The 14,222-nt window shown below is 41.3% G+C and overlaps 1 protein-coding gene and 2 non-coding genes across 3 annotated transcripts; all 3 read right to left on the minus strand.

Moving 5' to 3' along the window:
• Positions 1–800: 800 nt before the first annotated feature.
• Positions 801–13,213, minus strand: RABGGTB (Rab geranylgeranyltransferase subunit beta). Its single transcript, XM_052666477.1, has 9 exons — positions 12,897–13,213; positions 12,352–12,459; positions 11,133–11,330; positions 8,666–8,771; positions 7,380–7,432; positions 7,158–7,268; positions 5,171–5,296; positions 4,280–4,429; positions 801–2,827 (listed from the first exon to the last, which is right to left on the minus strand). Exons 1-9 carry the CDS (start codon positions 12,897–12,899, stop codon positions 2,687–2,689), a joined length of 996 nt encoding a protein of 331 aa, XP_052522437.1. The 5' UTR covers positions 12,900–13,213; the 3' UTR covers positions 801–2,686.
• LOC128072872 (small nucleolar RNA SNORD45) lies at positions 10,112–10,196 on the minus strand. The gene has a single exon (XR_008202479.1). It is a non-coding gene; the product is annotated as a small nucleolar RNA SNORD45 (small nucleolar RNA).
• Positions 12,130–12,212, minus strand: LOC128072873 (small nucleolar RNA SNORD45). The gene has a single exon (XR_008202480.1). It is a non-coding gene; the product is annotated as a small nucleolar RNA SNORD45 (small nucleolar RNA).
• Positions 13,214–14,222: the final 1,009 nt, after the last annotated feature.

Consider the following 14,222-nt stretch of genomic DNA (forward strand, 5'->3'; position numbering starts at 1 on the left):
TTTTTAGCAGGAATTCTGAGGCGGCATGACCTGCAGAGCTAACAGAAACCGTTAATTAAAAACACACACAGCAGGTCTTGCATCCAGACGTTGCTTTAAGTTCAAGAGCACACAGGTCGGTTTGGGTGCCAGCAGGTGCTACCGCCATGGAAGCTTTCATTTAAACAAAACATCATCACGGCGCTTCTAATTCACTTACCTAAAACCACACCGAGCAGAGGACGCGGCCGTCACGCTGCAGGCAGGCTGCTCAGCCCCCATGCGGCAATCGGCAGCAGCTGTCAGCGCCGCTCCACTGCCCCGCGGCCCAGCGCAGAGGGGCGAGCGCCTCAGCACCGAGCCTCCACCAGGCACTGTTCTGAGAACGCGGGTGTCTGAAACTTGAGCTTCACTGCAATGGATGGAGAACTCCAATTCCACAGCTGCTGTTGCCTTAACTAAGTCCTGTGCTGAACTTGAGACACTGAAGGTGGCGTTTGTCACACCTCTTCAGACACAAATCTAAGCGCACAGACAGAAAAGCAGAAACAAAAGCTGCATCTTCCCAATGACCCCCATTTCTTACGTCCATAAATCATAATGCAGACTTTGTCTAACCAGGCTGCCACAGACAGGACACCTTTAGAACTGCACAGATAAAGAAGTACAAACTTCTGAAAGCCTTTAATAAAGGACCAGTAACTGAAGACTATGAGGTTAATTATTGCAACATAGCAAGTACATAAAATTCAGGGGAAAAAAAGAGAAACACTGAGAAGAAACACAGACGGACTTACAACAACGCACTCTGCACCAAAATCTCATATTGAAGTGTTTTAATATATGCACATGGGCCAACTAATTTTTTTCCACAGTACATTGAAAAGAATTGATTTCGTTCGCATGACAAAAAACAGTGATGATTTTTTGTATATATACACAATATCTATAATAAGTTAAGAGGTAAAGAACGGAAGAAAAAATTTAAGAAGTGTTTCGTTTGGACACACATTCATTCATTTTCAGCCCGCAATCTGTATAACGTGGTCTTTATCAACTACAGCTGACTTAAAAAAAATAAGGTGACCAGACCTCCTTCTGACAAGTTTCAATAACATGAACAGGATTTCAGCCTGCTGTGTTCTATTCTCTCGTGTACCGTCACCCACATTTTAATTCCCAGAATGTCTCACAGTCTATAGTAAACTAGAAATTCTGAACCGTATTGTTATGTTTACATAACACAGAAAAAGCAGCAAATGCCTACGTCCTGGGGAGTGCAGCTCTGAATAAAGAAGCAGCACTTACAAAGGCAACCCGGATGTGAGGTTATTTCTTCTTAATTTTTAACTTTCTATGTATTTTTTACAAATAAATAAAACCTAATCAGTGCTCTCATTCCCCCATACTCAACAAAAAGTCAGCCTTAATTCCAAACCTTGAAAAAACAAATTCCAGGCTTTGACCAAATAATTCACCAGGAAACTGAGCCATTAGAAGGGAACCACTATGATTATTCTTTTTTAAATCATCCAAAAGCCTCCAGAGAAATACAGGTTCAAAAAAACCAAAAAATCCCAAACACAGTATTTGAGCCTTCAGTCTCTGAATTTCCCAAGAAGTTGCTGCACCTTATTCTCCTTATTCTCTACTAGGATGAATAGGTTGGATAAAACTAAGCTGCTGGTGATCAGAAGTGTTGAAACAGTTTTAGACTTTCTTTAAGCATACATACAGCAATTACCAAATAACTTCTTCCCCCTCTCAACCACATTTTACTGTGAAATTCAGTTTCAGGCAGTGTGCAGGAGGATGTGAAGAAACATGCAATTTTAGGGCTTCTGTCAAGACAAAAGGATTTCATCTTTCAGATGAGTGTTTTCCACAGCTAATTTAACTCTCAACTACAGCATAATGAAGTGCTGGCAATTTTTGTCTTAAAAGCTGCAAAGCCAGAATTCCAGTCCAGCAATAAATTCACAGTCAGCACTATATTCAGCTGCAAGTCGCTTTCCTATGAAGAATTTCTCTATAATGATTAACATCAGCAATTTTCAGTGCAGATACACTCAAGGTATGCTCCGTTTCAATTATCAGGGGAATTTCGTCAAAAGGAACTTTTGCAGTAGTAGGAGTACATTCCTGTCTTTAATAGAATCATATTTTTTGTCGCTTTTACTGCTAACAATTACTATGAAAAGAAATTGCTTGCATCTGAGTATATAGAAGTGAAAACAGCCAGAATTACACAGACAAGCGTTTGGCATTAAGTGCACGGCTTAAGTAGGGTGGTTCTTCTTCCTGTATTCTTCTGAAGTGCTGTGCGTGAGACACCATCAGAACACGTTTGCATAAAGACAGGCGCTACCACGGCTGACACTGCAGGAATAGAAAAAATTAAGCTAGTCACACTACTGCTGCAACTTGGTTATTAAAAAAAAAAAAGCCTATATCTTTAGATACAGATTAGAAATGTTTCTACATCTCTTATGTACAACCAAAGAACATATTACACTCAGAATACTACAACAAGCCAGTTACAATACAGTTCACAAAGTGACAAAGCCCACTGTAAAGCTACTGCTTTACTGTAGTAATGTAAACACATCTCAAAGAAGAATATTAAGAATATTCCAAGCTTCAAAGATGACTTCCAATCAGTAAAAGCAAACCAAGAGGGTCTATCAATTTGCTGTCTCCATGAGATTCAGCTCACAAGCTCAGGCTGTACATTTATTCTTCGAAGGACATCTTCTGGCATACAGAAGACAGGATTGACAGCCTTAATTTGTTCTTCCCCAAGTAAGGATAGTCCAGCAATTCCAAACAAAGTGTGAAATGGATCCACCTGGAAGACAGAAAGACAGTGTTCATTTCCAGAAGAACAATCAGTTTGCACTGGTATGGAAGCTTCTGTTTGTTACCAAGAGAAATACAACCGGTGTAGCTCAAGATAACACTGCAACTGCAAGAACTTCCATTTGTGCTTTTGAGCTTGTGTAAGCCCACAGGCAAGGCAACTCCCACAGCATGAACTTACAGCATATAATCCACTCAGAAAAGCATTCATCTCCACTTCCATACAGTGTCATGAGACAACAGAAGCAATTACAGAAATAACATTAGTAGGCTAACGTGATCATCCACAAGTATATCACTTCCCCATTTGGCTCTTCAGCAACAGTATGCTGCTGCTTAATGGTCTCTGAATAAAGAGCTGTACTGTACAACCTTACGAGGAGAGCAACAGCCTACTGTTAAAACGAGAAGTAAAAACAAAAGAACAAGAAAAGAAACAGAAGAGATCACTGCTTATTTTATATCAAATTCTTTTTTACTGGTACACTTTACAAATTTCCCCTGAAAGCCTGTATCATCACATGTCTGCAGCAGACTTTAAATTCTTACGGCACGTACATCCCGTCACTGAACTTAGTCATGCATTCTACAAAATCCTACCCAAAATTACCTGGGGCAGCATACATCCTGTTTGTATTACTGGAATTTCTAAGTCTTTTCACAGAGGTTCTACACTGCAGTAAACTGAGCTGGATCATCATGTTATAGCCACATACATGAAATCCAACGACTAGATCCCAGCCTGAATGGTTACAAGTACACTGCCATAACCAGCCTTGTCCTTAGGTGTTAGAGCCACCATTTTCCAACCTTTCACAAATAAGCGGCCACGTGTTTAAAGGTATTTGCACCAAGATCATATAATATATTTATTTGACCAGAACCCTGAACAGTATCAATTACTTATGCTTCAAACCATAGAGAATACAACAACTAGACTGTAACTGCTCTCTCAGTCAAGGGGAAAATTAATACCACCAGCCTCTTCATAACACTGTCAGAAAAGCTTCCTCCTCATTTACACCAAGGCCGTGAGAAGATTTATGCAGTGGTGGGCAACGGTTCTGAGCATTTACTCAAGAATTATTCAGACCAGACAAAAGCACCAAGAGATTTGAAGACTATTTAACTTGTGATAACCTCAAAATGCCTGCAAATTATTGAACTGCCAGTTTTTTCACCTCTATCTTCCATGCAGTCTTATGAGAAGCAGTGTGGTTTGCATTATGGGGACAGAATCCCACACTGAAGTCAGCTGCAACACTGCACGTGCTTCCTATGTGAGCCTTCAAAGCAATGGTACCTTGTTCCTTCCAAGCTGCAGATGCTGCAGTTTGCAGAACACCAGTATCTGGATCACTTCTTACATGCAAACATGAAACATACTTTCCAAGTTGAGAATTTCTATTACGCAAGCTTGACATAACTGAAGGTTATTTACCATATCTCCTGGTCTGTCAGCAAATCCTCCAGTCTCCTCGTCCTGGCAAGCCAAAATAAAGCAGCGCAGTTTCTCTCTGTCAATCCAATGTAACCTACCAATCATCTTCAGAGACGCCAGAACCCACCATGAATAACATACATCAGGTAACTGGTAAACAGAGAAACAGAGTATTATTTGATTTCATCGTTAACATAACATCACGAATCTGTGGTTCTGTGAACTCCCAGCTGCGCAGCCGTAGCATCGCTGCATGGAAACAGCGCTTCTCTGGGGCGCAGGAAGCAAGCTTCTGGGTGCAGTTCCCTTACAGACAGCCTTTCGGGATTTGCAAGAAGCAAGACCACAAGAATGTTGTTTTGAAACAACCTGCATCTCATGTCAGACAGGCTAAAAACCTGCATCACCTTTGTCACGAGCAAAGACAAGTTTCATATTAAAATAAAAAGAAAACAAGCTTTTTTTTTTTTTAAATATATTTTTGAATATTGATTAGTTGTCAAGTTGCCAGTGGGGATTATTGTAAGTTACACAATTTCTTACTGTAACATATAACACTATTATGCACAGGACGCAGATCAAATGAAACAGTATTTGTACAAATTCTACAGAAGGGATGATCATTCCCACTGTCAGAAAATATTCAAGGCCTGATTTAATAGGACACTGGTTGAATTGGCCAGCAAGACATATTTCAGTACACATACTTTCCTGAACTGAGGCATGAAACCATGAATAGCCAAGAACTGCAAGGTAAGTGCTTGCAACAAAATGAAGAATAAAAATGAAGGCCTGAATCTCTTGAGTTTACTAAGCATTTCATCGAAGTAACACTGTATTCCAAAAAAAATACTCTACATTAAGCTTTGAACAGAATAAGCCATCTAATACCTTCTCCGGACGCCCATTGAGACCTCCAGAAGGCAGCTGACGTTCACAAAGCCACCATCCCAGCAAGTCAACATTTACTTGATGCAACTGGTCTGTAATAGCCAGAAATCCTGTGCAACAATAGATCTAAAATTACAGACATAAATGTTTTGTGTATTTAAAAACTAAACAGAGACTAAATACAGGAAGATCTCGAAGAACACAGTCCTGCAAACAGGATATAAAATAAGCACACTTCACCTTTTAGCTAATTTCATTTTTTCCTTACAGGCAGATATTAATCACAGTTGATTTTGGTTAAAGAGCTCCAGTAATTATAAAACTTCTTACTGATATAAGATTTCTTTATATATATATACATACATATCTTTACTGATATAAGATAGACTAAGATTTCCAAAAAGATGAAAAGGCAGAGCAATGCTTTATTTTGAAGCTAGAGCACCCAAACTGCTTCCACAGGCCAGACATCGCCTTTCTGACAGCTCTGCGGCCAGCCTATGCTCACACCTATTTGCAGAAGCACAGAATGGCACATGTTGGAAGGCTCCTCAAGGGCCAAGCTCCAGCCCCCTGCCACAGGCCACCAACCAACCCTCTCTTTCTCTCAGGCTTATGGAGGGCAAACTGCAGACCGAATGAATTCTCTGACAACAGGGTTACTAGCAATCATAAGTGTTGCAGGCAATCCTAAGTACAAGCATGGCCTCAGCAGGCTTACTTTTTAAGTGCCATGTAGTTTTAATCCCTGCCTATTTTACCTCAAAAATAAGACATGCAGTGCGACAGCAAACTACCAACACACTTCAGGCAGTCACTGAAAAGGGAACCAGACACAAACTGAAAAAAAAAAAAAACCAAAAAAAAAACCACAAAACAAAACAAAAAAAACCACCCTACAACAAGAAACAACTTCAGCTGAAGCCTATTTATAACCAGCCCTTCCTGAGCAGAAAAAACACCCCCAAACAGACAACCTCCTGGAACACCACATTCAGCGTTCAGACAATGCTGCTCGAGATGTAACCCACAAGGATAAGGGGGAAGAGAGTGGGAGCTGGGGAAACCACCCCCCCTATTCTCAACGCAGGAACTGATACTACTTCCATGTACATAAGCAAAAGCTGGCTATGGTTCTGCTCACTGTAGTTATGCAAAATAAACAGGTCATTAAAACCGTTCACCAAGGTTGGTACCTACTGGTAAATTTAAGTTCGGAGCAACAATCCCCTACATGCAAAGAAAATAGACAGGAAGTTATTTTTCCCACGTAATTTTTCTCTTGAAAGAAGAGATTCCCTTCCTGATAAAGCCCAGGAATTCCTTCAGTGACACCACTCCACCTTCTTCTCAACTAAATTTTACTGATCATTTTCATCAATTGCCATCAGCACTCTTCAGTACCTGTAACAAAACACTGTAGAGGTTCCTATGCAAGAATCACCACTTCTTATAATTTACCCTGCTCAAATAATTAATTCTTGCAATTTGACAGATTAAAAGATTTAGTTGTCACTTATTTTTCCGTTCCTCTGATAAATATCAAACATACACAATTCATTTGCACCTTTCATTAGAATTTGTGGTAACCACTGCAACACATCACAAAGGATTTTTTTTTTCCCCAATTAAGCTTTTCTTCTCCAATGTCTACATTAACACCAATTCCAAATTATCTTTAAAACCTCACACCAACTACTGGCACCACTATTTGGATGTCACTCAGCTCACACTGGTAATCTGAAATACAGTCCTACAAATTGCTCCCTTGGTTTTTTTTCTTTCCTAGATTGTAGCCTCCCGAGTTCCTAACCAGCTTCCCAGATGTATCCACTAATTGCCCTGCAACTACAAGACTGGAAGTTGTCATTTTGAAAACAAGAAAGCTTCCATCAGCTGGCATCCCTGATTGATGCCAAAAACAAACATTCAGAGGCAGTTTGTGGTATTTAATAATTTAAGGATTTCCATAGAAAATAAAACTCACCTGTCCTGCATGTGACTCAGAACCTGGCCTACAGCCAAATCCTCCATCAAAGTTCATACAGGACAAAACAAATTCTACTGCTTTCCCCACGTCAATAGCATCCAATTTTCCCTGCAAGTTAAAAAGGCAACCAATATATCTTACGTTCAGCCAAACTGGTTAACTTCAGTTATACACCAATGAAAAATACTGTACTTGTTCAAGTGATGTTTTGGAACTTACTAGAAGTGCAAGAGTTGCTGCAGCACAGAAGGAGAACCTTGTATCTATTTCTCCTAAAACACAGAGGGCAGGAAATGAAATATCATTTTCATTAAAAGCAACAATACATTTAAATCACCACTGAAAATATGAAACAAATGTAAAAAAAACCTGTATGGCAACAATGAAAAGCTCACTTTTCAATCCGTCAGTTATTTCCTCAGTCATTTCCAAAGTTCAAATGATCTGTGCTTACTGTACTAAAGCAAACAACTCACTGCCTGCATTCTGGGCAATCCAACCAGTGGCAACCTGCAAACAGCTGTGTAAAAGTTGATCTGCAGTACTCTACTGGATAAAGGCAGAACAGTGGGTATTTAAAAACAGATCAATAAAGCACCTGAAGCAGGTCTGCCTTTGATGCTTTGGGCTCTTTGATACCTGAGCAGGAATAGAGCCCACTTTTGTTATTAGGAAATCGAACTGCAGGTTTTCTTTAGCACATTTACACCTCAATGCTAAGCCAAAAAAAACCTCAGCAGAATGATTGCTGAGGAAGTTCACAACATGGCTCTCCTAAAGCACAGGGTGAGGCATCCAGCAGCCACACATACTGACCATGGCACTGCCTGCAAAACCTTACTGGAACAGAAAACATGACAGGATACATTCTACCAAACGAAGCTTTCCACAGCAGAAAGCATTTTTATTGACTCAGTGGTTATTCTACAGCTTGAAAATTACTGCTTTTGTTCATGAAGAATTTACATGCATAAACAAAAATAAGCATTAATAGTATAATTAATAATAATATATAATATATATAATATATAATAATAAATAATAGTATAATTAATAATAATTAATAGCATTAATTAATACTGATGAGTGAAAGAACAGCTAGTATTTTTCCCTCATTTCCATATAGTGAAAGCTGCCTTCCATAGGAGAAAGATCATAAAAGGAAGGTCATGAAACAGCAAGCAAAAAAAAAAAACAACCCCAGAAAATAGTGCATCTACCACATAAAAGCACTGTTAGTTATGAGTGCACAAAGGTTTTTTCTCTAAGAGCTGGACAATTTATTGTTTTAAAAAAGGAACAAATCTTAAAATATTTTGGATGGGAAAGAAAACCAAAGTTTGTCCTCCACAAAACTTCTTTCTTTCCTTTTTTTGTTTATGAAACAACCCAGGAATTCAGTGTTTATATACAGAAGATCCACAAAACCACCATCCAAGAAAACTTCAGTTCATAGACTTACATGTGTCAACAAAATCAAACCATTTTTACAATCTAAAACTTACCCCATTTGTCTCCAGCAAATGATCCATCTTCTTTCTGCAAGCTCTGTATATACTCAACAATTTTATTTACATCAACAACATGGAGGCTTTCATATAAGATCAGAATCTAGAACAGAAAGCCACAGGAACAATCAGGGAGAAGCAGAGGTTATTCAGATGCACTTACTAGCAAATAAAAAAATCCAAGTTTGTAAGATACTTCATTTAACTGCTTCTGGCTGGTGCCTGCTAAGTTCTGTTGAAATCAGATTTGATTCACTCAAGTTCACCCATCGCTACCCAAAAGCGTCTCACATGAAAACAGCCAATTCTTGGACTGTGCCATGCTCTGCTGCTTTCCAACACTCCAGCTCTCCTCTTAAAGGCCCCATCTGGCTCCCTTACTTTCACACACATCAGGTACAACACGAGAGATCTGGCTGTGGTGAATTCTGCAATGCGATAGCATCATTCCAGAACTTAAATCTGCAGTCTGTGCACTGCTGCTATTTGCACACCCGTAAGTGGAGCAGACAGTAACTAATACCACTTACAGGTAAAGTCCACCAGGAGTGATCACAAAATATATTATTTTAAACATTTAAATTTGAAGTACAACAGCAAATTGCAACTATTCAAGAAAAAGTACAAACAACGTGATCAGACATAGTGCACAGTAACACGCTGTGAACCAAAGGTCACAGAACAAGGAATGCAAAGAGTCTCCATCAGCACTGAGCTGAGCCAGCCAATTGCAGCTGGATGTCACGTGGACACAACAGTGCTGCTGCTGAGCCCCGCTGGCTTCGTTTTCACTCATAACTGCGATAAGCAACGACAGCTCATTATAAATAGTGTAACAGAACAACTGAAAATCGAAAGAACAAGAGAAACTAAGGAACACTGAAAAACTGAGCCTAGGAACTACCAACAGCTATGACTTTGAATTCCTACAATTAAGAAGCTGGAGTATTTTAATTGCCAGCTATTATTTAATTTAAAAACACTCATGGGAATGCAAAAAAAAAAAAAATCCACAAAGCAACTCCAACAGAACATCCAGAAGCACAGCACGGCCCCTCCAGAGCTACCTGAACACATCACTGTGAACTGAGAGCAAAGGAAGATGCAGCGTTACCTGTCCAACGTTCTGCAGATTTAGATGGGACTGAGCAGGTGTTGTGAATGGAGGACCTGCACGCTCCTTAAGACACACTGGGTAGGTTTAAAAACTTCACATCAGCAATGGCTAACACTTTTCAGCTTTACATATCCAGAGGTGCATTGCTGACACAAAAATATCTCCTAATAATATTAAGTATTAATCTAAGAACTGTATGCCTCTTACAAAATTTAAGACTCAAATTGTCTTCCTTCTCTGTATATTTAATCAGACTTCATGAAAGGAACTTGATTGGAGTGTTTGGTAAAGCTCAAAGGCTGCTGTCTAAAGAAACTTAAGTTTCCTGGGTCTCAGAGTAATTCTAGAGCTATTGTGCTGATAAACATCACCTTTACATCAGATAATACATGCCAGCAATCATCACTGACCCAAGAAAACAACATTTTCCCATCCTAAGGATTTCAAAACTAACACCTTAAATCCAACATTTTCTTTCTAAAACCAAATACTACCTTATTTATTTGTAACACCATCTGAGCAGTACTTCCATGAGCTTCAATTAGAGATACACTACATAATCAAACAAGCAATAGCCTACAAGCATTTGAGCTTCCATGTGTTTTTTCCACCTCAGTTTGTGCAGTAACTAGGAAAAAACACAGACTAGACAATGAAACATTAAATCTACAGTAGAGAAAGCTATGGGGAAAAAGCACAATTGAAAATAATTCATTTTTCTCAGGGAAGGAGTAAACATCAAATAAGAAAATGCTTAGGAGATTGGTATCATTTTAAGTACACAGAAATGAAACAGATCTGAGGAACACAACAAGAAGTGGCTACTGTGGTGTTCCGTTTGTATGATACCAGAATGCAAACATGCTACACACACAAACAAAAGCCGTGGATTTAACTAATCCTATGTAACTATTTTACATAGTAACTGCATACATGTATGCACATTTATTAATAAGAGTCAAGTGTTTGAGGCACACACACAAATAAAATCACTCTGAACATGTTCACCTCTCGCCTCAATACATACTAAGAAGGGTTAACAGAGTTCAGGATTATGCAAGATTCCAGTAAAAGCTACAGCTGAGAAATGTTTTGAGAGGAGTGTTACGAAATCTATCAGGAATGCAAATTCATCATTAAGTGTATATTACAAGTGCAATATTCTTAATTCTGACCACTTTTAAAGAACTGACACAGCTAAACCCTGAAGTTTTGCCATTCGGATTTATTTATTTTTTAATTGAGGTACTGAAAGAGTGTTTACTATTAGCACCCAAACCAGACAGTGCTGGATATCTGCAATCATCAGTCATCACACACAAATGGTTGTTTCAACATTAGCTTTACCTGGACAGCACTCAGGGTATACAGAAGGTGGGGATCGTGACCTATGCTGGCACTTATTCCACCACATTCATGCTGACACGATTTGATGAATGCCAGAATTTCTTCTTTGTTCATTCGGTGCAGCTGTCCCAGGAGGTCCATGGCTGTCAGCCCCCAATAAACACCGCTCATCCTCAAGTACTCAGACATACAGTACTCCTAAGAAGTGCATTATTTTAGTTTGTCTCAGATAAACGTTCCACCCAAGCAAAGCAATAGAAATACATTATTTACTGTTAGTAACATGTCAAATATTTCCAATCCCATAAATGACTTAGAATGTATTAGCCACCCTTACTCTGTATATTATGCACGCGTGTCCATGCAAACACGCTATGTGCACATATACCTACACACACTGAATTCCCACCCTCCGCTGTATTTCCTGTTCTAGAAGCATCAATCTAAACGTCAAGGTAAACGCATGCAACCAATAAGCCACCAGTTCATTTCAGACCAGCTGTTACTGTCCTAGCATCCAAACTACCACTCAAATTACAACCTCAACTAGTCTCAAAAATAAGGTCATTTAATGAAACTCACTAACAAGTGACTGAACTGCCACAATCCAGTGTTGTACAAGGAAGTAAATTCACAAATATACATACATGTGCAAACACGTGAATGCTGTTTACTTCACCTATGCTGTCAATAAGCACTATTTGGTGCCAAGCAGTTCTTACAGCTGGAGGTTTTAACCACCAGTACAGCAGTGCAGACAATAAGGATAACTACAACTTTTTCCCCGCCTAGACATGCAGTTATTGACAAACTCCATTTGCCACGTGCTCCATCACACCTACACAAATGACACCAGACAGAAGCATTTCCTGCACCCAGCACTCATAGGGCAGTGCTGCAATGCACCTCAGCGTGCTGCCCTACCAAGCACCCACATATGAATACATCTGTGCTCACACATTCTAGTGGATGAAGGCACAACAAGTAGTTTATTTCCAGGGTCTCAGAGTAATTCTAGAGCTAAACCGGTAATCTTCACATTTATGCTCAGATAATACATGCCAAAACTCATCACAGACCTAAGGAAATCAACAAGGCCTTCTTCCTCTTATACTCCAAACATACACATATACCTCCTCTTATACACAGAAGAAGTAAATAAGGGTTACTGCTACTATTAATAAAACCACAGCTGTGCTGAAGCAAAAGTGATACCCACGTAATCATCTTTCTTCGTTCCGTACGAGGCGATGTAGTCGGCATGTTTCTCTGAAAGCAACGTGCTTGGCGCATCCGGCTTTATTACAACATCCTTCTGCGGCGTCCCCTGTAAAAGCACCAACGAGCCATGATCCTGCCGAGCCATTACAAACAACGCGCCGCAACAACTCGCACACCGGGCCCAGCCGCGCGCCACGAGGCAGCACCAGCGGTGCCCGAGGCCCGGAGCGGCAGACCCCCCTCGCCACGCTTCCCCGCGCTCGGCTCGCACCGCAGCCGGGCCCGGCCAGCTCGGCAGGCCCAGCTCCGGACCGGCAGCGCCTCGGAACCGGCGCGGTTACGGTCATCGCGGCCGTCGCTGGACGGACCGTTCTGGTATTAAACGTGGAGGTCGGCGGCCCTGCGCGTGGCGGAGGGTTGAAGACCCGCGACCCTCGAGGTCCCTTCCAACCCGGGCCGTTCCGGGATTCTGCGATCACGGCCATCGCGGCCCACAGAAAGGGCCGGGCCCAACACTGTCACCACGCGGAGCGCAGCACCCACCATCTTCGCCGCCCGTCCCGGAAAGAGCGAGGCGCTTCCGGGCGGGGCAAAAAGTAGCACCCGGCGGGGCCTCGCGATGGCTGCCCGGGAGCCGCCCGTCCCTCCTTGCCGCGCCGCGAACGGGACGGGACCCGGCGGGCAGCTCAGGCCGCCGCCACGCGCAGGGCGCGGAGCCGCGTTCGGCTTGGCTCGGCTCGGCTCGGCCCAGCCCGGCCGGCGGCGCGCGGGGCAGCCCTGGGTCCTACTGGGCTGCGGCGCCCGGGCTCGTCGCAGTCGAGCGCTGAATTTAAACGGAGGGAGTGCGCATAACCTACGCTGAGACCCCGCGCCTTCGTGAGTCGTATTAAAGACGTCAGCTGTTTAGAAACGCCTTGCGTTTCTTTCCGTTGTCTTTAAGGAACGGCGAGCGAATGAGTTGGATTAGCACAGGGCAGGTAAGAAAAACTCCGTTAATTCAACGAACAAGCAACAACAAAACCGCTTTTCTTCCTAATTAAAACTGGTATGACTGTGTTATGAGTCATGAACGCTGACTCAGGCGCACATGGGAGGCAAAACCGTACTGGGCTGGAGCAGCATCTTGGGAGTATCCAAGAAAAGAACGTGTATGATGCTAGCATGCAAAGAACAGTCAGAAATAAGGGTTTGTTGTTTTTTTAAGTAAGTCCATTCTTAACCAGGATGTCACACTATTGATCTCTCTAAAAGTAAATAATATTTTATTTATCCTATACTCTAGGGGTAATTGAATAAAAGATACAGGCATAATTTGTGACCTTGCTTTACTTAAGTATTTCATAAAAGTAGAAAAGCTTTTCTTCCTGTTTTGAATCTAGTTTCACGAACATTGTGTCATTCGATGTTGTGGTTATGGGGCTTTTAAAAATAAACAATCAAGTGTGTGTTCTGCACTCCTTTCTGTGTAGGATTTTGTTCCATAAGTCCTGTTTCAGACTATGGTGAGGAGATTTAATTACTGAACAGTCCACTTGCAAGGCATGTAATATTTATCTGTTATTTGTATGGTTTCTGCATACCACTAATTCTGTGGTAACTTGATTAATCGTCACAGCTGTGTATATAACTATGAATCCTTCTTTATTTTCTGGCTCAAAGCTTGCTTCCTGAGGTATTCCTTGTGATGAGACTGACTTGTCCTGGAGATGAGTGATGGGTGTTGCTGTGTGGCAGTCAGCATCACTGTGTGGACAATTTTACATTTGAAAGTATTTCTTTGGAGCTGTTTGCCTTCGGAAGGGAGTGCTCAGGACAGTTTACTGGTGGAAGATCTACCTTGTGACCAAATAACTCCAGCTTGCTACGGGA

The sequence above is a fragment of the Tympanuchus pallidicinctus genome, unplaced genomic scaffold (assembly GCF_026119805.1).
Source record: "Tympanuchus pallidicinctus isolate F22 unplaced genomic scaffold, pur_lepc_1.0 scaffold7, whole genome shotgun sequence".
Classification (NCBI taxonomy): Eukaryota; Metazoa; Chordata; class Aves; order Galliformes; family Phasianidae; genus Tympanuchus; species Tympanuchus pallidicinctus.